This window comes from Lineus longissimus, chromosome 3 (genome assembly GCF_910592395.1).
Source record: "Lineus longissimus chromosome 3, tnLinLong1.2, whole genome shotgun sequence".
NCBI classification, from domain to species: domain Eukaryota; kingdom Metazoa; phylum Nemertea; class Pilidiophora; order Heteronemertea; family Lineidae; genus Lineus; species Lineus longissimus.
The window spans coordinates 6,526,738-6,552,069 of NC_088310.1; the positions used below are offsets into that span (position 1 = coordinate 6,526,738).

General features: G+C 40.2%; 4 protein-coding genes across 7 annotated transcripts; 2 read left to right on the forward strand and 2 right to left on the reverse strand.

The window, feature by feature from the left end:
• Positions 1–56: 56 nt before the first annotated feature.
• Positions 57–3,821, reverse strand: LOC135484755 (dynein regulatory complex protein 8-like). The gene is made up of 5 exons (XM_064766429.1): positions 3,777–3,821; positions 2,875–3,032; positions 2,375–2,454; positions 879–988; positions 57–537 (listed from the first exon to the last, which is right to left on the reverse strand). The coding sequence occupies exons 1-5, from the start codon at positions 3,805–3,807 to the stop codon at positions 422–424; spliced, it is 495 nt and encodes a 164-aa protein (XP_064622499.1). The 5' UTR covers positions 3,808–3,821; the 3' UTR covers positions 57–421.
• Positions 3,822–4,164: 343 nt separating this feature from the next.
• LOC135485586 (heterogeneous nuclear ribonucleoprotein U-like protein 1) lies at positions 4,165–15,872 on the forward strand. Of its 4 annotated transcripts, none has more exons than XM_064767768.1 (19): positions 4,165–4,474; positions 5,134–5,393; positions 6,231–6,530; positions 6,724–6,811; positions 6,995–7,121; positions 7,812–7,889; positions 8,499–8,608; positions 8,866–9,005; positions 9,215–9,314; positions 9,597–9,709; positions 9,870–10,028; positions 10,187–10,414; positions 10,665–10,793; positions 12,162–12,330; positions 12,540–12,710; positions 13,005–13,187; positions 13,867–13,979; positions 14,192–14,440; positions 14,647–15,872. In XM_064767768.1, exons 1-19 carry the CDS (start codon positions 4,318–4,320, stop codon positions 14,863–14,865), a joined length of 3,093 nt encoding a protein of 1,030 aa, XP_064623838.1. In that variant the 5' UTR covers positions 4,165–4,317; the 3' UTR covers positions 14,866–15,872. The 4 variants fall into 4 exon arrangements, with proteins under 4 accessions (XP_064623838.1, XP_064623839.1, XP_064623840.1 ...); XM_064767769.1 differs by having other exon boundaries at positions 13,005–13,181; XM_064767770.1 differs by lacking the exon at positions 7,812–7,889.
• Positions 15,873–17,260: 1,388 nt separating this feature from the next.
• Positions 17,261–22,261, forward strand: LOC135484736 (uncharacterized). The gene is made up of 4 exons (XM_064766397.1): positions 17,261–17,362; positions 18,196–18,539; positions 18,670–18,827; positions 18,988–22,261. The coding sequence occupies exons 2-4, from the start codon at positions 18,236–18,238 to the stop codon at positions 20,845–20,847; spliced, it is 2,322 nt and encodes a 773-aa protein (XP_064622467.1). The 5' UTR covers positions 17,261–17,362; positions 18,196–18,235; the 3' UTR covers positions 20,848–22,261.
• A 377-nt stretch (positions 22,262–22,638) lies between these two features.
• On the reverse strand, positions 22,639–25,241 carry LOC135484966 (small ribosomal subunit protein uS10m-like). The gene is made up of 6 exons (XM_064766683.1): positions 25,162–25,241; positions 24,600–24,719; positions 24,132–24,271; positions 23,803–23,911; positions 23,417–23,506; positions 22,639–23,148 (listed from the first exon to the last, which is right to left on the reverse strand). Exons 1-6 carry the CDS (start codon positions 25,228–25,230, stop codon positions 23,083–23,085), a joined length of 594 nt encoding a protein of 197 aa, XP_064622753.1. The 5' UTR covers positions 25,231–25,241; the 3' UTR covers positions 22,639–23,082.
• Between the last annotated feature and the right edge of the window lie 91 nt (positions 25,242–25,332).

Sequence of the window (25,332 nt, forward strand, 5' to 3'; positions counted from 1 at the left end):
ATTGTGACAGTGTCATTTCCTCTTTGATGAAAGGAGACATATAAATTTCTACAAATCCTAATTTTATTTTTACTATAAATACAATGATTACTATTTCACACATTTACATGTTTAAGAATAGTTTTATAACCAAAAGCAATTGTGACATTTTAGATTTCACAAATCCACCCTAAGCCATTTAGTAAGGCAAATGAAGCAACTGAGTAAGGCTCACACTGGGTAAGGCTTACTTTTCAGAAACCAAACTGTCAAAATTCACCACAGATAAAAAGTTACTACCATAAATGGCAAAACAGGCTGCTGTTGTATCGAGGTGGACGGCTGATTATTTTGCACAAATTGTTGTATAGAAACCCCCTTACTTTCGTCATTTTCAAAAATTTGAAGACAAGCCAAGATATATTTTAGACTCGTGGACATTTTATGAGTCTTCCACTGCCATGAGTGATACATAGTCCCTATAAAGAATAGTCCCTTTCTCTGGATCGACAGCAGCTGAGAGCATCTCTTCCATTTCTTCTTGTGTGAAAGGTTCACCTGAAAATAGGATACAAAACACACTCAGAGATCTTTTTTTGATAATCCCATAGTTTCACTAATATATTTCACTTTTTCCTTTCCTCAATAGTGTACATCATTGGCTTGCAAAATCAGAGCAACAAAATTAATGTTGGAGAAATGAATTGCACTTATGAAAACGCCTACCAAGTTACCGATACTGCTTTTATGGATGTTCCTGATGTAACTCATAGTTAAACCTTCACATAACTGAAGTCAATCAATAAATCAGTCAATATGTTACTTATATAAAGCTCCCTATTCAGGAGCCAGTATCATTCACGAAATAACATTTCGGATATACAAGCTAAGTAGCATACCTTCTTCCGTCATATATTTAGTCAACTCCTCTTGCGTCAAATATCCATTCTGTTCTGTATCCAGGACTTGGAATGCTTTTAACAAAATATCTTCTGGTGATGCTTTATACCTAAAAACAAGCAGAAATTACACGTACATTGTGAAAAGTGAACAGATTTTTCACAGTTATACACTAAGGTGTAAAATGAAATGGCCAGGGCCATTGTGCTCACCTCATGTGGAGGAAAGATGGATAAAGAGCATGGTATTGTGTCATGTAGTGTTAGGTTTGATGTAGGTCCAAGCAATTACAATTTCCCCAAAATGGCCAATTTACAGTACATTCGACCTCTGTGACCTTGAAAAGTAGGTCAAATCAAAGAAGACCCAGGTGACACATTGAATGGTTGTTAGAATTAGATGTACCTATGATATAAAATTGGTGCCAATCGGGCAAGTCATTACTAGGAATAATGGCATTTTGAAGAATTTAGGATTTGGCCACCTCCCTGGAGGCCAAACGGCAAATCAGATCGCACCAAACTTCGGTACCTAAGATCACCTGACCAAGGGGTACATGTGTACTTAATTTGTGATCAATAGTCATTGCAGTTAAGAAACGTGCCATAGTTACGGCCTGACGGCGAATTTACGCCATTTGACCTCTGTGACCTTGACAAGAAGGTCAAATTAAAAACCTGTGTGACATATACTGTATGGTGGTTAGATGTACCCATGATATCAAATTGGTGGCAATCGAGCAAGAAGTTAAGGAATAATCACACTTTTAAGGTTTTTGGATTTTGCCCCCTGGTGGTCAAGTGGTGAATCATATTGGACCAAACTTCGGTCCCTGAGATCACCTGACTAAGGGGTAAATGTGTACCAAATTTGGTATCAATAGTCATTGCAGTTTAGAAACGTGCCATCGTTACATCCTAACGGCCAATTTACACCATTTGACCTCTGTGACCTTGAAAAGGAGGTCAAATCAAAAACCCGGAGGATATATGATGCACCTTTGCTAGAAGTACCTACCATATTTTTTTCAAAATTTCCCGACTACTATTAAGGGAGATATTGCATATTTTCACTTTTAACGTTTGGCCCCCTGGTGGCCAAACCATGAAACGAATCGGACCGAAACTTGGTCTCCAAGGTGTCATTACATAAGGGTACATGTGTACCAAGTTTCAACTCAATAGCTCCAACAGTTACGAAACGTGCCCTGCTAACGGACGACGGACGACGACGACGACGACGACGACGACGACGACGACGACGACGACGACGACGACGACGACGGACGACGGACGCCACGGTATGGGATAAGCTCACCTCTGCTAAGAGGTGAGCTAAAAAGTTGTTGGCTAAACTTGCCCATTAGCAACATTTGAAACTCGAGAATGTGATTGATTTGGAGAATCTTTTTGAAAAAATGGGGACATTTCAGTTTCACAGTAAATTAGTTTAGATTTATCAAAGTGAGCATGGAAGTATCAGAAAGGATTGTTACCTTCTTTCCATGAGAACATGTGTCATTGTTGGCAGGAATTTCTCAAATCGAATGTAACCAGTCGGCTCTTCTTCTTCGATCTGGAAATGAAGATAGGCTTCCATAGCAACATAAAGTGATCAAGGCACATGCCCAGAGGTCTATAAAAATCTGATCTGACATAAACTACCGTACCTTTACGCTTTAGGTTATGCAAATTAGCAATTCACTTAAAGAGGATTTAATCACTCTTTCATACATAATTGTCTCGAGGACCAAAACTTGACATGTTATTGTTGTTGTTTACATGACAAAAAGATAACAGTTGAGGGTTGTACTTTTAATACCTTTGTGCTTTTGTGGCTGCATCACCTGTTATACATGATGACATACAAAGACACGTTAATTAAAGTAAAAGACAAAATATCTTTTTCAATATCAATGTAATAGACAAGGTAACGAAGGTAGGCCCACTCAGATAACTTTCGGTCACTTGTTAGTGCATAAAAGCTGACACTTACATCTGCTAACATATCATGAAGTTCTGCCTCGCTTGGACAACATCCCAATGACCGCACAATTGTCCCAACCTCGCGCACATCAACTGTTTTATTTGATTCATGATCGAAGATGTCAAATGCTTGAGTAATTTTAGTCTGAAGCTCGTTCAGAAGAGATTCTGAAAAGAATTGAAAATACATGTACGGTACAGTAAAACTTTGGTGAACTTCATACATGTCAGTAATTCTTGTTACAGACCAATGTTTCAGTAGATTAAAAAACACTTTCTGCCACATGGCCCTAAGACAGAGCAGAGTAGCCAGAGTAGGTAAAACTAGCCTATAACTGTCGTATGCACGAGTGTCAATCATGGCATAAGTTCCATAACTCACATGACAATAACTGTCGGGCAAGGCTGAGCTAACTTATGATTATGAACTGCGTGAATTAAAGGCTCTGTCTCTAATCTGTGATCATGGTGATGTCCCAAGCCTGGCTGTAATATTTGTAATAAGTCAGTCTTCTTAGTAAGTGTTGTGTAGTGAAGTAATCAGTTGATAATCGCCAGCTAACTGGGGATCTATAGTCTGGCCGATTTTCACTGACTGATCATCCTGATATGTCATTGTCAACATGATTTAGACCTACACATTTAGGCTAGCCTATGACATGTCATGATGTACATCCATCCAATCCATCCATGCAACACAAAGAAAGTCACAGTGAAACTGGACTGTGAAAGCAACTACTTAGCAAGTGCCAAGTCATTGATTATTGAAATCATGAATTAAGACATGACCATCCAATATCCATGTATTACATGCACATTTCATTGTCCTTCCTAAATCAAAGATAGTTAATCTGTGATAATAGAGCTATTTGGCCCGGTATTTTGGGGTCAGCATCAAGATATTTCACTGACCAGCACTTTCTTTGCCTTCAGCATCCGCCATGTTGTTTACCTCTGTTGCCATACATCGACGCATGCGCAAGGGAAACAAAAAGGCGTCACCTGGTGTGAAAAAATAAATCGCTCGTGGGAAATACGAATTAGCCTGCCTGTTTTACTTTCCTCTGCTTCTTCTCTCTATCCCGCACCAGTTTATTGTATTTTCTAAACCTATATGAATGTAGTATTCATCTGGCTCAATAAACTGCTTTGAATTTGAATTTGAATTTGAATCTAGAGAGGTCAGTCGACATGGTCGAAACGTCTTCTGTCCGGTTTTACAGCTATAAATAGTTCTGTCATTTTGTCTGGAGATGGCGCTGCAGGGGGCAGTAAAATTGTTCAACCCGCAACACTAGCGTCGCCATCTTGGATGCAAGGCCGAATTTTTTCCCGATTTTGTGCAGGAAAACACAGATAATAGCCTTCAGAAGCATACAATTTAGATAAAGACTCTCTCAAAACATTTACTGTATTATAGAGTATCACAATATATCTTTCTCTATCCGCAAAAATGAGCGATATTGACCCAAAGAAGCTCAAAGTTGCGGAGTTGAAGGAAGAATTGAAAGCGCGTGGTTTGGACACGAAAGGAACAAAGGCCGTGCTTGCGAAACGCCTCGCTGAGGCGCTGAAAGAAGAACAGAGTGGTAGTGACACAGAACCAGAAGGTAAGGGGGTCATTTATTACTTTTGATAAGTTTTTGGCCGCACTTCGAAGGCACAGAATACCTTTACCTTACAGCTGGTTCTCTAGTACAGTCAGGTGACCTTGACCTTTGTCTTGAGGTAAGTGAAGACACGTCTTCAGCTGGCCAGTTCCATACACTGCAACTATTTCTGAAACGGGTGCAGCTATCTAATGTTTACAGGACAATGTCGTCAGTACAGTCGTATTCCGTTGTTTAATTGACACACTGCAGAAACAACTTTCGGTCATTTTGAAAAGACCCTGGCTTTTGGCTTTTCATTGGCAACGTTTGTTTTCCATGGCATTAAAGTAAAAATATACAAGCTTATTCAAGCAACTTGTCATGGTAAACTTACCCTACATGTGAAAAGGCCTTTCAAAGTGGCCGAAATTTATTTTCACAGAGTGCCTATTATTGGATTGAACTTTGTCTGTAATTTGTTCACATTTGAAAGGATCCCTTATCCTATTCTAAAATTATGGCTTACCAGCCACCTCTTGTGAGGTTCCTGAACAGAAAGTTAATAATGAGCATAATATGGCATATATTTTTTTACACAAAATAATGTAATGGTTGGCCGCAATAATCAGTACATATTGTGTTATTTTTCATCAGGTTTTTTTTACTTGCACCTGCAGATGACACCCCCTTTCCTGAGCATTTAGATACAACTACAGAAGAAGAGGATGCACCAGCTGTTCAGGCAGTCCAACAGGATGAACCCATCCCTGAACAAGTACATTTTCCAGAGGATGAACCAGAGCCTTTGCCCCTGGCTGTGGAGCCAGAGGTGCAGCCAGAGCCAGCTTTTCTGCAGCCGGTATTGGAGCCAGTAGTGGAAGCAGCTCCTCAACTGGAGCCACAAACCCAGTCCTCTGATCAACAGATGGCTGAGAAGGTTAGTACAGAGCCCAAGCCATTGCCATCCGAAGAGATGGAGAATGGTGAGGACGCCTGTACCGCCCCACAACTAGAACCAATGACTACAGCTTATGAAAAAAGTTCTGAACCTGAACCCGAGGCTGAGCCAGAACTAGATAAAGTTGAGCCAGAAGCTGAGTTAATGACTGAACCACAATCTGATATGCAGTGTGAAGATTCTAGTGGTGGGCTGAAGAATATACAAGGGAAAATAGAGGTATGGAGGTTTAGACCAAAAGATTACCCAACCCATCATTTACCCTGCCAGAAGTTATTGCTGGCACTTGCACCGGCCTCGGGCTACAAACGGATCCGTGTTTGCATAGTCTGATCTTACCTTAGTTGTCTTTTATTATCAGTTCCTATCCTTGCACCAACAAGCATAATTTGACATGTGCTGGGGGATACAAACCGACATGTTTGAATAGCCTGGTGTGATGTGCTTACATTATCATCTCACTTTCCTTACACATCTCCTCCTTCATCTCATTTTCCGTCAATCATGTCTTCATTGTTCTATTACATTGTTCATATTTCAAGAATGTTCTAAGGGGTGATCTGCAGTGTAAATATGGTTCTGCAATGGTATTAGTTGTCCGGGAGTTCAGTTTGAGACAAAACCATTTGTGTTGTTCTAAGTCAAGCAAATAACGCTCCCAGTTGAAACTTCAAAAGTTCCCCTTGTTCCTTCTTTGTTGGTGAGTTTAACAGTTGAAGTAGTATAACTGAGAACCCACTGCGTTGAGTGCAGCTGATTGTCAAATTTCACTATATGTTGTTTCAACTTGTTTTCATTACCACCTTTGGCTTTCAGGCTTACCCTGAAGAAGACAGTAATGATCAGTGGAACCAGCCGGAAGCTGACGACAGTAATGATCAGTGGAGTAAGAATGTAGCTGATGACAGTAATGATCAGTGGAATCAGCAGCAAACTGAGGATAGTAATGATCAATGGAATAAGCAACAAGCTGATGACGGTAACGATCAGTGGAATCAGCAGCAAACTGAGGAAAGTAATGATCAGTGGAATCAACAGACAACTGGTATGGAACCCAAACAAGATTCTGAGCAGCCCAACCAACAACAAGATACTCCCATGGATGCGGAACAGACAGTAAGTATAATCTCCATTATCAAATAATCAAGTGCTGAATCATGCTTAGTTGCACAGTGTACCTCAAGGTGTGATGGAGGAGATCAGATATTTTTCTCTTGCCCGATCATAAAAAGCAGAAACCATTTCATTTTACTGTATAGGATTTATACTTCATTGACCTAGTTCTACAACCAATGATTGTTAATTTCAGGAAGAAAAGCCTCCACAATCAGATGAGATGAAAGAGGGAGGTGAACAAGAAGGGCAGGAAGGTGCTGCAGATCAAGAGGGTGGCCAAGGTATTGAGCTTTGATTTAATAGATCTAATCTTGTCAGGACTCGGGGTATAAAAATACTGATGATGACGTCTTCACCAAGAAAGGCAACCTGTGGTTTTAGCCATTGTTATCTCTCATTCTGTTTTAATGTTAGTTGTCATTAAGAAAAAGACACATAATGTTCTTTTTCTTCAATGATTTCAGAAAGGAGAGACCGAGAAGATCGCAGGGACAGAAAAAGACGTCATTCAAGATCAAGGTCCCCAAGGAGACGATCTCGATCCAGAGAACGTGATGGAGACCGCAGAGACAGAGACCGACATCGTCACAGGTTAGTTTCATTTTAACTTATCTGGTGGCGGTATCTGCACCCCATTCCCTAGTTCCTGACAATACGCTTTGAAAAATACCCTCTAAAAACCTTATAGCCAATAGAGAAGTTGTGCATCATTTGAGGTGTGGAGATGCACAACCTCTGCAGTATTGGCAATCATCATGCTTCGATTATATGATCATGTACTCGTTCGGAACCTAAAATTAAGCTATCTCGGTGCAGGGATTTCCTTATACCTCTTTGCTTGCTTTTGCGTCTTTTCCTTGTTGGCGTATATGATATTACCTATGCTATATTTAATGTTACTAACTTGCTTCCTCGTGCGCATTGCTGAATTAAACTTCCTTGTGCGCATTGCTGAATTAAACTGCTAACAATGTAAAGCTTAGTTTCACAAATCCAAAATGTATGCCCAGTTATTGAAAGAAAAAAAATTTGAAATCTGATTTTATGACTGAGAACGAAATTCGAAAAAGAAACTTTATGACAAAGGCCTGTAGCTGTTAAGTCAATGCAACACAACTTGGGCAGTTATGAAGTTATTTCGTTAGAGAAAAAATTTAGTCCTATTGGGTAGGCTGTCATGTGTTGGTGTCGTGATGATATCAATTTCTGATTGAAACTTAGTTTGTGTCCCATATTTTCCTGATTGACCCTAGGTAAGCGTTGTTTTTCACTTTCGAGTAGGTCTCGCTCGAAGTCAAAAGAGAGAGAGCATGGAGATAAGGCTCAGAGGTCCCGGTCAAGAGATCGCCACAGGCATAGGTATCCTATCAAACTTTCGAACGCTTCTGTCACTGTGTGGTGCAAAAATCCAAGAATTTCTCATTTACATGATCTGGCATGCATATTTTTTCCCCAAATATCTGTTGACACTAATTTTTCCCCAAATGGATAATTCTTGGATTTTACCATTTTTTCTGTGTTTGGACCTTTTGCAAACAGGAAAAATCACTCAAATATTACTTTGCACTGAACTGTCAAAATTGCAAATTAAATGCAAATTGAAGTATGTTTTTAGGCATTTTTGTCTATCAAAATATTTTCAACAATAAAATTGTATTACTTGGTCAGTGGGAATAGGAAGAATTTCCTTTTTTCCAACACACTGGTCCGACTGGAAATCGACAAAAATCAATCTGTTCGTGTTATTTACAAAATTTGAAAACTTTAAAAAAGCACCTATAAAGGCAAAGACAGAGTTGATATTAAGTTAACCTGTGGAGTTCAAATTTCTTTCTAGGAAATAGTACTGAGAACCAAGTAACCTTAGATTAGAGGGGTTATAAAATCAAAGGAAATTTGCTCTTGAACTGCCCCATGTCTCTTTTAAAAGTGGCTTTGGCTAACCGTATTTCTTTCAATCATTGCCAGATCCCGCAGTCAGTCACCACCAAGGCAGCGATGGAGGGGTGGCTTCAACCAGCCTGTTGAGATGGAATCGGACGACTGGGTACATCTAACCACAACACAGCTTGACAGATGTAAGTGTTGTGATATGTTTATTACAAAGCAAATATAGTTGAACTTTGCCATACTAGAGAGTCAAAAAGTGATTCAAGTCTGTTGTGCTAACTTTGTTGTGACAAATAGATGTGTGCATGTACTTGGACATCTGTTGAGAGAAGTTAATGCCCTTATAAAAAAAATAGTCTAAACAAGCCTTAAGAATATGACTGCAAGATATTTAGTCAAATGCGTTAAATGAATTTGACTATGAATCAAACTATTACCTTTGCAGACAACTCCGATTTGAATTTGAAGATTGATGGATCGGGTGTGAAAGCTCATCCATTGGCTGTGGAAGGTTTTGCATTCATGTGGGCTGGAGCTCGAACTACCTATGGTGTTGGATATGGCAAAGTTGCATTTGAAGTAAAGGTAGGAGAAGCTTTATACTTGTTGCTTGAACAACAGTGTTGTTATTTGATATTTCTTGAAGTACAAATAAGTTGATGCAATGTTCATGTAATGTCCACAAATTGCTGTTTGTCAAAATTTTACGAATAGTGTAAAAATTTACTACACATGATTTTAAGATTTTCAATTGGCATGACGTGTTGAATGATACTGATCTCGGGTTATTTCAGATTTTGGATGAATTGAACGTCAGTCATCTCCCACCAGAGGAAACGAGCACACATGTGGTCAGGGTTGGCTGGTCAATTGATGCCGCTTCAACTCAGCTTGGTAAGATAGAAAGTCAATATCATAACTATTCTAATTGTGGCCATATAAACAGAACTTCATTTGGGTGGATGGGCTACATGTATGTCTGCTGTTTCTTGTGTTGAAAATAATTGCGAGACACACGATGTGCCTTGTTATTTGTGACTTTGTGCAATAGTAAAGAGGTATTTTTTGTCTATACTATACTAACATGCCAGTAAACAGTGGCTTTACTAAGTACATGACAGTGCTGTAGTAGTGTCTTTGCAAATTATCATTACTTGCCTTCTTCTGTGATTTCAGGTGAAGAGCCATTCTCCTACGGTTACGGTGGAACTGGCAAAGCCTCTGAGAACCTCAAGTTTAATAATTATGGAGAACCCTTTGGTCTGGATGACGTTCTTGGCTGTTATGTGGTAAGTGTGCTAGTGGACAGTTGGCCTGATTGAATGAGCATTGAAAGTACTGATATTAATTGATGGAGAAACTTGGCACTACTGCGTAATATTGATGCAAAATATTGATGAAGTTTGCCTGTAAATTAATTGTTAATCAGGTGTAAACTTTCGGTTTCAGGACTTCGAATGTGACCCAATTGTTATGTCATATACAAAGAATGGTGAAGATCTTGGCACTTGTTTTGAGGTCGCATATGACAAGCTGGATGGCAGGCCCCTCTTCCCTCATGTTCTCACAAAGAACTGCGAATTTGAGTGCAATTTCGGTCAAAATGAGGTAAGGCTAAGACTAAATATGTTGTAAGGTGGTTTTGTGAGTTCTTAGGACGTGTTTGTTCTAGTTTACTAGATGGGAAAAGATGATTGCAGGAAACTATATATGTTACTTTCCTTGTTACTTCATGTTGTACTATGATATATTGCATCTTTTATCAGGAACCATGGTTCCCCCTGAAGGAAGGCTTTCAGTTCATTGAAAGCTACCCTGTTGAATCACGTGTGCGAGGGGCACTGCCACCTGAGAAGAAAGAAGACTGCGAAATGCTGATGATGTGTGGCCTCCCTGGCTGTGGCAAGACAACCTGGGCGGAGAAACATCAGCAATCTAATCCCGAGAAGAGATACGTGGTTCTTGGCACAAACAACATCATTGACAAAATGAAGGTAGGCAGTTCGCTAATCACAGCTGTACTCTCAATGTTGTAACGTGACCTGTTCATTTTAAGAGCTGGAACTACTGATGAATCTCTTTTGTCTCGTCATCACACCAAGAGAGACCGGCATTCCTCTGATCACCGTTTGAAGTTGTGCCAAATGTTTACTGAATTTTTGAGTTCTTTCAAAACTAAACCTAGCAGAAGTGTCCTCCATATGTGACTCTGAATTGCTCATAGTCAAGTCACTTCATTTCCAGGTGATGGGTCTGCCTAGGAAGAAAAACTATGCCGGAAGATGGGACATCTTGATCGACAAGTCAACTAAGTGCTTGAATCGGATGTTTGAGATTGCAGCTCGCAAGAAGAGAAACTACATCTTGGATCAGGTAAAGCAGGAAAATCGGGCTCTTGTTGGGGTATCTAGAGGGGGAAATCGATGGTGCACTACCCTGCCCAAACACATTGCTTTTCCAATGTTGTCCACACATGAGCTTTGCTGTTACAGGATTGGAGCTACATGGCAATCACACGACCCCCATTTCATTGTTTGTATGCATTAATATTTGCATATCTCTCATCAGGCGGACACTCGAGGAGTTCAGTATTGTATTTTGAATGTCATTACTTGGAGATGTTCATATTATTATTGCATAAAAATCATCATATTTGGCGTGCTAATGATATGTGCTATACCAATGACTGCAGAGCATTCAAATGCAGTCTTTGAAATGTGTGCAGGTAAGAGGTATTTGTGATTTTCAGCACATACACCGTTACACCATGTGGGACTTGGGTGAGTATATGGTAGGTATAAGTGGGGCAGGGGTATGATATATGGGTGGGGTAAGCTAAAGGTTCGAAAAACACAAGGTGAGTGGAGATTTTTTTATTGGGCCAGTATTGGTTTCGAGGATTGGAGATACCTAGAAACACTCGAGACTTCAACACTTTGCATAAAGCCATTGTTATGTCTTGATGTTTCTAGAGTTCTCCATTGAGTAGCAGGTTTGGTTTCTTTTCCAAGTCCACAGAATGCAGTCGCTCTGCCAGACACCGATCGCTGGATTATCTGTTCATGATATCATTGAAAATATATATCATTGTTTTGGAACGCAAGATATATGACATGTTTTAATGGATCAGACTCGTCAACCCCTGGCTGTGTTCATTCAGGAAGAGTGACAACACAACTGGATTAAGACATACTATTCATACATAGGATATAAATGACCGAACTCAATGACAGTGCTTGGAACTAGTTTCCGAGATGAAGGACAGAAACCATAGGAATATAAGTGCCGACTCTGTTGATTACCATGACTGAGATCTTCATCAGCCAGAAGGACGAGGACTACAGCTAAGTATGACAAGTGAGAAACTGCCTTCAGGGGTTGACGATGTCTGATCCTAGGAAGTTTCACGGAAATATATGAAATGATATGACTGAGTTATGGTGTGCAATCTCACCATATTGTATGCTACGATATAAGTCACATGTGTATTGGTAACAACAGGATTTTGTTTGGTAAGTACTGGCGTTTGTCCAGATCGGCGGTTGAATGGCAATTATGTGGCTGGAATCGGCTCGCTCTTGTGACACTCTTGAATAATTTCCTTCTATTGAGTTATTGCAGATCGCAGCGGACTGACATGACATGTCACTTGACTCTTATACTCTCATTGTGTCACAAGCAGTTCGTTGTTCGAGCCGAGCTAATGCTGATTGTTGTATTCTCTTATCCAAACATCAACAGACAAATGTGTATCCCTCAGCCCAGAGACGCAAAATGCGCCCTTTTGAAGGCTTTCAACGAAAAGCAGTAGTCATTGTTCCAACAGATGAGGAATTTAAAAGTCGTACGGAAAAACGTGAAAAGGAGGAAGGAAAGGAAGTTCCTGACTCGGCAGTACTAGAAATGAAAGGTAGGCTGAATGAGCAAAACGTGTTCTTTTCTGTTTATTTGCCTGTCTTGTTGCTGCCTAGCTTTAGGTGGCTGTCATGTATGGTTTGAATGAATCTGTGAATGATGCTTCTGCTAACTGTGCTCTCTTTCAGGTGCCCCACTGGTGATAGGTGGGGTAAGACCAAATCACGACTGTGTTTTACATCATTCTCGACTCGTGTGTTTCAGCTAACTTCCAGTTGCCCGAGGTGGGAAATCTGTTTGATTCAGTAGAGTTCATCGAGCAGCAAGCAGAGGAAGCGTTGGCATTAGTGGAAGAATACAACCGTGAAGGCAAGGCAGCGTTGCCTCCCCAGGAGAAGAGATTCCGCTCAGATAGCAGAGAAGGCGGTCGATTTGGTGAGTTAACCAATGGTTGTGGGAAGATCTTTGTGTGGCCTAGTATATTTTCATTATAGTCCACCAGAATTTTTTTAACACATAGTGGCCCTTGTCTGTAGTCTGTTAGAGGGAAGTACAATCGACTTCATAAAAATTGTTAGTTATCAACAGCTGAAAGAACCTTTTGTGAACTACATATACCTGCTTCAAAGATGAATGACAAGATGCGTATGGTTTGGCAGCATTCTCTTGTCTTGGGTGTGACTGAGAGAAAGTACTTGCATCTATATCTGTGTGTTGATTTATTTGTAGGAGGCCGAGGTGGTGGCGGACGGTTCGACCGACGCGGTGGCGGTGGATGGGGAGACAGGGAAGGCAGCCGTGGCCGGGATCGTGGTTATGGCGGCCGTGACGACAGGCAGGGAGGTTATAATCGCGGACGCGATCAGAGGGACAACAGAGATGACAGACGAGGCGGTGGATACCGAGGTCGTGGTTAGTTAACATGTCTCAATGTCCACGTGTTGAGCACATGTCAGATTTGTAAACTTTGGTTCCAAAATGTCATGAACACCATCATCATTACACACTAGTTTAGGTAGCTAAGCCAGCTGAATTTCAACCTATGGCTCAAGCCAAGTTTTTATGTGAGCTGGAAACAGCAAGTATTTTTCAAACATAAAATTGGCTGTTTCTTCGTAGCAAAAATAAAGGCATCTCATTTTGAAACCAAACTTCAGACATGTATGTATGTATGTTGAATGAAGAGAACTTGTTCTGGAGTTTCACAATCTCATGATGTAATATGAACCTTTTTGCCCAAGTAAAGAGTGGTCCTCAAACTTCGTGTACAGTGCCAGGTGGAGATTAAAATCACTCTGTGTCACTTGCAATTGCAAGTCCTCCTGTTGCCTTAGCAATTTTTCACTATAACAACACCAGGAAGTTGTTAGACCATAAAAGACTGGATTGTGTGGTTTAGTAATCATGGTCTTTTAAGTGACTTTATTTGAACTGAATTTTATATTGCCGATTAGGCTGCCAGTGGTGGAGCTTTATGTTTGGGGAAAATGAACTTTTTGCACAGCCCGCAATTTTCGACATAACTCTCCTAAGGCGATCTAGTTGAAAAACTTTCATTTCCTTACGTCTGTTTTGTATGTTGTTGTTTCAGGCCGAGGCGGCTGGGATGATGGTTATGATCGCAGGAACCAGGGTGGTTATGGTGGTGGCCGAGATCGCTACAATAGTGGTGGCAGTGGCGGCAGCGGCAGCGGTGGGCGACAGGTGAGAAGAATATTTACAAATGAATTATACACCCATGGAGAGTAACACTTTTCAACTGTTATGTTGCCATATTGACACAAACAAGGAATGAACCTGTCAACTCCTGACTGCCTGAAAATTGAACTCGTCAAAAAACCCTTATTCTCAAAGTGGAAGTGGAATTGACATAGATTTCCAGCTTAGCATGTTTTGAAATGTCTTTTTGTCTTCAGGGAAGCCGATGGAACCAGGATAACTCCAGAAATGATCGCCAGTCAAATTATTGGGGCAACCAAGGTGGACAGGGCTGGAACAAACACCAGTCTGGTAATGGGTCAGCAGGCCAGTCTGGCACACAGGCTCAGACCTGGAATCAACAGTCAGGGCAGTGGGGCCAACAAGGACAGTGGGGTCAGCAGGGACAGTGGGGACAACAAGGACAGTGGGGTCAACAGCAGCCTGCTGCCAATGCTTGGAACCAGGTAAGTGGAAAATCGTAACCTTCATTCAGCAATGGGAATTGATGCTAGCATTTTAAGGAGACACGTTTGAAGAAATGATATCATTTTTAGCACTATCAGTAGACAATAATCTACTGACAGTTTATGTTCAGTTATGCAACACTCCTCACTCCATCCTTAGACAAATTTTTCTCCATCAAATATTAAAGCATCTTTTACCATTTCAGTGGGCAGGCTATGGCCAACAGGCAGCTACAGGAACAGCTGGCAGTACAACACAAACAGGAACATACGACGCCAGTGCTTACAATCAAAGCCAGCAGTACTACCAGCAATACTGGTCAAATCCTCAGAACTACAGCCAGTGGTACAACTACCAGCAACAGCAACAAGCTGCAGGTGGAGGGTCGGGCACCGCTTCCAGTCAGCAGACCACGCAGAAGTGAACATGAAGGAAAATATAGACTGTTGGGTGAAATTCTGAAGAGAACTTGCAGTGCTTAATGTGCACTTCCATCGGACTGGACATTGTGTAGCACACACTCTAGCTGAACTGTTGTAAGAATTGTGTTTTTCAATATTCACAAAGGAAAACTTATGGTTATCTGTAAGTGGCCGTATATAGTTCGAGTAGGTGTAAGATATTTTTAATATTTGTGCAAAACTGGCAGTGATCAGTTTTTAACTGGCCACATCCTGTCTGCAAGGCTGTTAAGTAATTGCAATATCCTAGTTCTTGTTGCTTGCTGTTAAAAAAGGATGTTAGAAAGAACTCTGTATGAACTTTTATATTTGAAAATAAGTCTTCAGTAGGGAATTAATATGATGTTATAAGATTATAAGATGGCCATACATTGCATCCTTGTCAAGGTAAAAGGCAGCAAGTCCATTCACTTCTGAGATTTTCAGTGTATTTGGATTAATGAATAAGGTTGGACAGCTATGTGCTGGTGGATGCATTAACACTGCTAATCATGATTAATTTCGAACCAGACATGTTGCCTTCTGCTCTGACGACGGCAGCATGCTTGTACTTGATAAAATGAGACACTTTAAGCATTTAGAATTTTGTTCATATTGTTATATTATGTAAACAAAGTAATTATCACTCTAACATGGCTGCCTACCCATCAATATCCATTAGGAGAACTCAAGGTTACTTGCCTAAATACTGAAGACGAGGAACTTTTTGGAAACGGTTCCTGAGTGCCCTCACGAAAGGTTGGCAGTGCTGCTCTAATTACCCAAATATTTCTCTTCGTTGTCGGGACTCTTGGTTTAAATCTTCATTTTACTGTTAATTTGTTTCTTGCATGAATTTGCCGTCTCCCTAGATTAGGTAAGTATAGTATTGTGTGTACAATGTATTTAATCATCTGGTAGTCTTGAGGCCCAGATGTTGTGTCAACACTTGTTTCATCAGCTTGTAGGTCATGTAGATTGTCACTTGATTCCTAAGGCACCTATTCCATAGAGCTATACCCTATACTATACTATACGCGAACAATAGTTTCATGGTCATGCACCCTTTGTGAAGCCATTGTTCGCGTATAGTGTAGTATACCGTATACCTCTATGGAATAGGTGCCTAAGAAATTCATCCTGATAACTGAAGAACGCTTTGACTTTAAAATCTCTTTCTAAAGGTAATTTGTGCATTACTGTTCTCAATTGTTTGTTGTTTACAGAATCTGCTGCATTTCTTTTTGTCACTTTCAATCCCAAAGTCAAATTTCCAAGTTTCATAGATCATGAGAATCGATATCATCATGTATCAATCTACCCAGTGTATGTTTGTGAACTAAATTCATTCATCGGTAGTACGATTTAGAAATAAAATGACTCTTGGTTTATTCACATTTTAATAATTGTACATGTGCACATCCTAGAGATATAATTAAATTGTAACATTGTTTATGAAATGAGAAGTTTGTGTTTAATTTATTCATAATATTGTCCACGAATGGGCATCTTTCCTGTACAATATTTTGGCCATCGTGACGAATTGTTGTTGCATTTTGGAAGAAAGACCTCTGTCTCATTGAGGTCGTTGAATGTCTCTCTAATGAATAGATCTTGCCCCTGGTTGGCAGTTTTTGTTCGAATGCTCGTACCGTCTTTGCTTGCCCTGTATTCCCCCATTATATGTGGGATATTTTCAGCCCATCCCAACGTCTCCAAAAATACCATTCCGCCTCCTTCATCATGTACATTGACCAGCTTGTTGGGACCGGTCACAATTCTGTTATCCAGTAAGACCGGGTTTACCTACGATTCATGTTCTCGCTTATAAGAAGCTTGTTTCAGTTGATAACTGTTGTGGGCTTGAAAAAAACTACTGACTGATGGGGATGAAAAGGGACATAGTGAATCTTGTATTGCCTGCATTTAGAATTTACTAATTTTTAGTCACTATGTAAACCCAGCCCGAAGCACTGTGCTAAAGAATCGCACCAAGAAGATTCATCCAAATGGTATGATGCTGATGGAAATCAATGCGGCTACCCATATTGACATCCCCTTAGAGGGCCTATTTGATGCCAAATATCAAGACCTTTTGTGATTGATTGAGACATCTGTTTCAAGGAATACCACCTCTCACATTCATTGGCATCCTGGCACCATACCAGTGGTTTTAAAACTCCACCTCACTTTATTTCAAATGCAGGAGTATCAAATAGGTGAATCTCAGGTTAATTCATTGGCAGTCGAACTGGAAAAGGGCATTAATACGTAAGAGACACCGTAGAAACACAAAAGTGGGCGTGGTCATCAATACAATCCACATGTTGCACTCGTTGACCTTCCGCCCCCACGTGACTGCTCACTTACGGCGGACTCGACGAAGTGTGTCAAATGCGAAGTAGCAATTTAATGCCCCATTTCTTTGCCAGTTGAGGTATTTCGTCAAATATAATTCCACTGTTATTGAGCACTTAATCGGTAGGTACCACCATTTGAGTTTTATAGCTTTAATTGGACAAGAAATGGACGAGAAACTTACTTTTCTTTTTTGACAGTTTTCGCAATGGTATTTCCCACGTGTGCACTGTAGCATTGTAGTAGCTTTTACACCGCCTACAGTGTATCTGTATAGTACAGTAGTGATGGCATAAGTACCAAGAGTGGAGGGAGGGGGAGGGGCAGCTGGCCTGCTGGCCTGCTGGTGTAACTTTAGAAGGAGAAAAAGAGAAGAAGTTTGTTTAAGTGATGTATGTTCGGGTGAGGCCTTCTTCCACTGTTTTTGTAAATAAGGCTTCAATTCATCATGTGGTCATTTCATCTGAAGAGGCCTAGGCGATGGAGGCATTGTCACAACTCTTGTCTCCATCTTGTCACCAGTTCCAGTTTGGAGATGGCACTGGAGCCGAGTTGTCTTCAGTAAACATAGTGGGAACGAGTTTACAATCCCCGATCACACCCCAAAAAAAGGTCATCGGTTGACTAACGAAGCACCACTGTTCAATGGATTTATAGTTGAATGCGATCAAACTACGTCATTTCCGATCGGGGATTGTAAATTTTAACCAACATGGTGTCACATCTGTCTTGTATTTAGTACTCTAGACCGGGTTGCATCTGGTTTGTCTTTGGTACACAGACAGGATCATTGGCCTTGTCTTCCTTGTCATGTTCATGCTGACAGCATCACATCAGTCTTGACTTTGTTTACTCACGTTGGCTGCCATGTCTGCTATAGTTGCAAATAGAGAATCACAATTGTGTTGGTATTAGTGTTTCTTCTAGATTCTCATTGAGCTAATCTTCAATTTCAGATTCCTGCAGTGTATAGATCGTTCCATCCTTCCCTAAAAGATGATGTCTGGAGAGCGGCCAGAGTGTGATGCCAGAATGTGCAACCAAAACCAGAGGTCAACTGGTTGTCAATTCACGAATGAGTTTATACTCGACTGCTCAAGACCACAATCGACTTCTTCAGTGGTTGCACCAGATACTCCGATTCAGTCTCCAACAAATTTTGCTGAGATGACCCAAGTTCCAATGCAGCCTTTGTGGCCACAGTATCAACCCCTGACACCAGAGATTACACCGAAAAACCAAATGGCACACTTTTCACTGCCTGTTCCACATCACTTGATGCCAAGTAAACAAGCTGCAGGTATGCATACTTTTATGCCTCCAGACTTGTAAGTCCATTTGCTACTTTCCTCATGCTTTTCCTCCATGCTACTTTCTCAGTTGTTTATGAGATTTATTATGACTTTTTTATTGGTTTTGTCTTGTTTCAGCACCTAAAGCTGCTGGAAGACCACGCGGTCCAAAGTTTGTTTGGACTCGTGAGCAGAAGTTGCTTCTTGAAGAATACTACAAGTTGAACCCTTTTAGTAATCCTTCTGTGGTTGAAATCTTCATACAGAAGTGGGAAATTCCTCCCCAGAAAGTCAAGGTAAGCTTAGACTTAAAGATTAGAAATTGTTCATTCTTTTGGTGGTGTCTGCTTCGCATTGTTCCATTATTATTCCCTTCCTCTTCAATGATCCCTTTCTTCTAGACGTAAGATCATATTCAACCCTCATATAGAACTACCCTTCAAATTTTCATTTCAGTGTTGGTTCCAGAACCGCCGCTCAAAGGACCGGAAGAAAATGAAAGATGAGCAGGCAGCCGCAGCCGCTGCAGCCCAGGCAAGAGATGGTTCAACCCCGCCAGCAATTGTCTCATCAACAGATAATGCTCCAAAGAAGAAGCGCCCTGCTGCCAGGATGAAACTGCCCCCTCAGTACCCATACTTTCCAAACACTGGGTTCATGCCTGGCTATGATCAGTCTTACCTCCACAGCATTGGCACACAGAATCCTGTTCAGTTTTCTGTTGCGCCATATTATTCAAATTACCCAGCATTGATGTCGAGAATAAGCAATAGATTCTGTGCTCCAACATACTCAGACAAACTATATCCTTACCAACCAGCTGTCAATATGCCAAAAGGACCTATCTACTCAAAGGAAAAGAACTATGCTGAAAAAACACAGAACTACCAGTTTGGTGGTATGGAGTCTTCCAAGAACTATTTCGTTCCTCCAACATCTTACTCTCAATCCGTTGGGATTCCGAAAGTTGCTACCTCCTACTCGCCAAAGGCCATGGCCACATACACAGCTAGTGTGGGTGGTATGATGACTCCAATGAACTTGCCCTTCATGACTCAGATGGATCAGACTAATGCTAAAACAGCATACTCCAGTGCACCAGCCCAAAGAGGATATCAAGCACCAGTGTTCAGGAGTAATCATAAGTTTTTTCGACCACTCTATGATCAGAACTACACCTACCCTGACGTATATGGCAGGAGCATCAACCAGGAGCAGTCAAAGAGTGATGGTGTGGACCAGAGTGGTATCGAACCAGTCTCTCCCCAGTCAGATATCAGCGAATCTGCCCCTTCCAAGTCTGATGGTGATGACTGCCCACCAGAGGAGACTGTTCTACCAGAGAATCTTTCTGTTAGGCCAGAGAATCCGGCTTCAATTGCAAGCAGCAGTTCTCCCTCGTCACCTGCTGTTGATACTAGTGCTTCCGCAAGTTCTGATTTTTTGGTTGCCAACGATTCTCCCGCTTTGACCCCACCATTTACCCAGAAATCCCTAGGTTCTTCTTCAGCAAATGGTTCTTCCACTCTTGTCTCTTCAGTTGCCTCTTCATCGAGTGGTCCTTCAACAGTGGCCTCTACTGGTTCTAGCACTGCCATTATCTCCTCTGAGTTCAGTGAAGCTATTGTTGTCACAGCTGCTACTGCCTGTCCTGCCACCACTGAGAGTGGCAAAGTTTTGTTAGGTTCTTCAGTGGGATCCACTTGCAGCTTGCCTTTCAAGGAGGACAAGTTTTCTCAAGGAGCTTCCAACGCATACAAGGATTTGTCGCTGAGTTCCTATGATAAGGAATCTCATCCCATTGCCTGGAAGAATGCTGATCCGAATGACTTCGATGATTCTACTTCAAGTGCATACAACGATTCTGATTCGATTTCCTACAAGACTTCTGATTCAAATACGTACAAGGAAGCTCTTCCCAATGCCAACAGAGATGACACCATGGAGTCTGGCCTGTTTTCTACCTCAAGCTACTTTCCGTACAATAGCATGTACATGGGTTTGCCCACCAATCCTGTTCCGGCACATACCAAAAGTTGGATGCCTAGTGATGCCAGAAATGCAGGATGGTCCGAGTCGACACCAATGGATGAGAACAACAACATACTAGTTGGTAACTATGAAAAGCAAATCGATGGTGCAAGAAGGTTGCAGATGATGTCTGAGCTGATGTTGCAGATGCAGCAAAAACATATGATGTTGCTCCCGAAGGATGAGTTCAGTCCAAGCAATGATGGGGAAAGACCACCAAGCTGTGAGACTAGTCTTGATGGCGAGTGTAGTGAAGTGACCTATTCAGATATTGAACAGAACTGAAGTTGGGACAAAGTTTTGTTTTATTTGCAAGTCAGTTATTATGTTGATGGGGAAAGATGGAGCCCTGAATCTAGTCTAGATGGTGATATGTGTTGCAGTGAAATGACCTATTCAGATCGAACACTTCTAGTCTAGGTGGTGATGTAGTATTAAAATGACATATTTAGATATGGAGTATAACTGAGTTTGGGACAAAGTTGGTTCAATTTGCAAGTAAGCAATGACATTGATTTTTGATGGTGCTATCCTATGATAGAATATGTCCTTGTTTTGTCTAGAAAGCAACTCTTGGAAAATAATGGCCGGTTGGTACGTTCTGAGGATAATTTTGTTGTCGATTAAAACTGCTGATTATATTTTTGTGCCAGTGAAACCCTTTGGTTGGCTCAGGCTTGTGTATCAAAGTTCCTCCACCTTAGATAATTGTACCTGTAGAAAATTGTAGCAAGAAGGTGATCCATTTATTTTGAATGTAAATATCTGGATGAGGTGATGAGATATGATTTTGAGTTACATTTTGTAACGCATAATGCCATTTGAGCAATCTGAAAATGGTGAATGACCGATTTGTTTGGAAACTGTTCCTTTGTATTGAAGGATGTTGGGAATTAATGTCTATCGTACATCATTGAGTAATGTTTGCTGAATTATTAATAAAGGAACATTGATCTAAAACAAGTGTATCGGAGTGAAAAATTGAGAAATAAATAAATATAATTTGACCACATTTAGTATGTACATGTATGGATATACAGGTTTGCTTTAGTTGAATTGGTGTTGTTAGTTTTGTCAGAGATATCCCCAAGTTTGTAGTCAGTGATCGTTTTCAGAAAAGAGTTCTGTTCCTGTGGTATTGTTTTCAAAATTTGATGTTGAGATTGTCCGAGTTGTCACCTGGTGCTTTTTTGTTTACATTGCTCCTTATTGAACCTGCCATTTACAAACTACTAACTCTGTATGAATCCACAAAATATGTACTGTTCAGCAACTGCGTATATGTCAAATGCATTAATAAGAAAGGGATGTGCTGTTTCCTCCCTTTGATGTACTTCAGACCGCCATTTTGCATTACATAATTTGTGAATTGATTAATTTAAAAAGTTTGACTTGAAATGCAGGGCCAAGTGTTTTTGGCGTCCCTGTGTATTGTCGATTCAAACACTGTAACATGTGCTTTCAGGCATACCTACTTTACATTGTAACCAACTTGAATTTCTGATGTAGAAGTTCTACATTCACGTTGAGCTTTCAAAAATACCAAAGCAGATTTAGTAGTACCAGTAATAGTGTAAATCCAGCATTTAATTTCTGTGTTCATCTTCATCTTGTGCTCATATTGTGCACAGACGCGTAAAGTTACAGTTTTATCTAGTTCTATGTTTATATAGATTTGTTAATATTTTACATCAGGGGCAATAAAATACTCAAGATTACTAAAATTATTATCTTCTTGTTATCATTTATTCGAAAAGTCTGCATATCCATAAGACTGCTCTCTTTTGAACTTATTTCAGGTTCCCTGGTACAACCAATTGGAATGCCCAATAAGCCTAACAGGTTCATTTTCTGTTGGGGCATCTTTCGTCTAGTGTCCTGGAGTTAGTCAAAAAAACAACATTAATGGACATCAGAGTTGCCCTCTCCATAAGTAGACTTTACTGGGACTGAGCAGGAATCCAACCAGGGACCTCAGAGGTGACAGCCACTGATGTTTCCATTGCACCACTCTGATAGCCCAAACAAACAGATATTCCGTGGCACATTCACGTTATAAAAACAAGAAGACATTCATTAGGTACATGGGTTTATTTCAGAAAACTATTGACATTAAGACAACTTCGCTTTTGAGGCAACCAAACTAATCAGCCACATACATGTACTACTCAATTTCTTAACTCTTCCTACTCTCACCACTCTCCTTGCAGTCGTCCTTGACTTCACTGAAGATGACCTTTCCAAACGGCCTTACACTGAGAACATTTGGCCATACCTGATGCACACTGCCTAATACCCTTCTGTATTTCAGAGCTTTTGATGGACTGAAGTGTTCAAGCTGACCTGCTACAAGAAGGCCAGCTGTCTGAGAGTCATATCTTTTTCACAACACCTTGCCAATATTCGTGTTCACGATTGTTAATGTGTGCATTCAATTCATCAGGGAGTTACTCCATCCTGTTGTAGTGAGTCAATAATGAGAACAGAATATTTGTAGGCTTTGAATCCACAAACTGTAGGCTAACTGGCTAATTCAGGCTCTGCTGTGGGTGGTTTGATGTGCTCGGGTAGTCTTTCAATACGATGCTGAAAGAATATTGAAATATTAATTGACTTTATGAGAAAGGGAGAACCACAACTTACATCTCAATGTGAACAAAGGCCTTTTCCTTTAAAATCACTATTTTAACATCAATCACTCTGTTTGCAGTGCAAGCATTAACCGCAGACACATTCATATAAATCAAGAAGCGAGCCATATTGTCAGGCATTGTCAACAAAATTGGCCAAATCTGATAATTTAAAAGCATTCTTTTTTCCTCCTTTTTGTTCATTACAAAGATTTTATGCCTACCTTAGTCACTTTCATGGATACTCCTTCAGGTAAATTTCTTTGAATATATTCGAGAAATGTATCCGCTGTTGAACCAGTTATATTTTTTATCTAGAAAGATAGTAAGTGTTAGGGTTTGGCCAACATTTTAGAATCAACCTTGTGGTGTTTGGCGAGACAACAAATACTACCAGGCAAGAATTGAAGAGTTGTAAATATGCTTCGCAGATTTTGATAAATTCACTAAACTGGGGACCAAATGCAGACTTCATCTTTGATTGTGTCATAACTGCCCAACAACTGTGTGAAGTTTTACACTCTTACAAAGGGCAGGTGAAATAAAATCAGACACTGTAGTCTGGGCCTTTAAGCAAGATGTATCTATATTTCCTAGTAGCCATACTTACATTGAATATTTTGAAATGTGTCCTCATTTCATACTGAACCCTGTGTTTCTTGTAAATGTGTACAGATTTGAGCATAGTCATTTTGTGAATGTGTTTTGGTGGTGTCTCACTGGAAGAAAAGGCATTCCATTAAAACTTCTGCATTAAATTCAATAACCAGTAATTCACCTTAGAAATATAATTTTGTGAATGTGTTTTGGTGGTGTCTCACTGGAAGAAAAGGCATTCCATTAAACTTCTGCATTAAATTCAATAACCAGTAATTCACCTTAGAAATATAATTCTAATACTATTGGTATTTAAGACAAAATCAACGAGATATTACTTACACGCTATCTAGACTAATTTCCAGTAGTTTGGAGGCAGTGGTGACATAGGATTCATAACTCCTTAAAACTTCCGGATCGTGACCTCCTACTTCAATAATAAGCTTTTTATACAAGGCATCTTCCTCTGCCTCACCGGCTGCCTGTAAAAATAAACACACGAAATACATAATAATTAATTTTTCACATTTTCTGTGAAATTTTTCTATATTCTTATGTTGATATGATATCACTGAAGTGTTTATTCTTCCAAAGATGTACATGTAAAATTGTAGTTAAATGGCTATCCTTGTAGTATAGCTTGGTTAGATTGATGGCTAAACAGCCAGAATTTTCCTGTTGCTTTTTTAATCTTTTTGTTTTTCCTCAAACTACTCACTTGATGCATCTAATAAATTTAAAGAAGCACCTGTATTTAATCAAAAATGAGTCAGCAACATGTACACAACCAAGATTTTGGCAACAACTCACCTCATTTGTTGTGGAGAGATGTCGAATAAATGTCCCAACTGCTGGAAAAGTTTCTGGCCATCTGGAAGATGTTGGTAAACAGTCTTTTCTCAACTGTGACGTCTGTTTAACAACCGGCCCCTGAAAAAAATGAATAAAAGCACTTAGATTCAGAAAGCACAGGAAAAACTTCAACCAGGGAATTGTGGCTCTCTATCAATCTCAATCAAAAGACAATGTCACGCATTCAATGTGACACAATCTGATTCAAAGCTAGTCAAGCATGCATTGGCCATTGCGAGCCTCGTAAACATAATGCGGCTCCCCAGCCTTTTTTTCATATATCACTTTCTTCTAATACATACTATCATCAATCATGTAAAAATGTAATCATGATTCATTCATGCATGTAATCATAAATCATGTAACTGCAGTGTACATAGCGGCCTGTACATAAATGTACATGGAGTATAGGGCAAATGTTTAAAGTGCTTTGGGGACATTATTAGAAATGCGAATTAAACCAAAAGTATTCATATTGACGAGGAATAAGTTATGTTTTAGAAAAAAACATTAACCGTACCAAATTTCGAAAATATCTCGACGTTAGAGCCAGACAAGTTTGTCCCAACCGGGTGCGATTTGCTAACATGGAGGCTGACATCTTGAAACTCCGCAGACATATTGGATTTTTATTTTCTTAATCAATTTTAAAATCTGTTGTGTACTATTTTCATCAACATGAATAAATGAG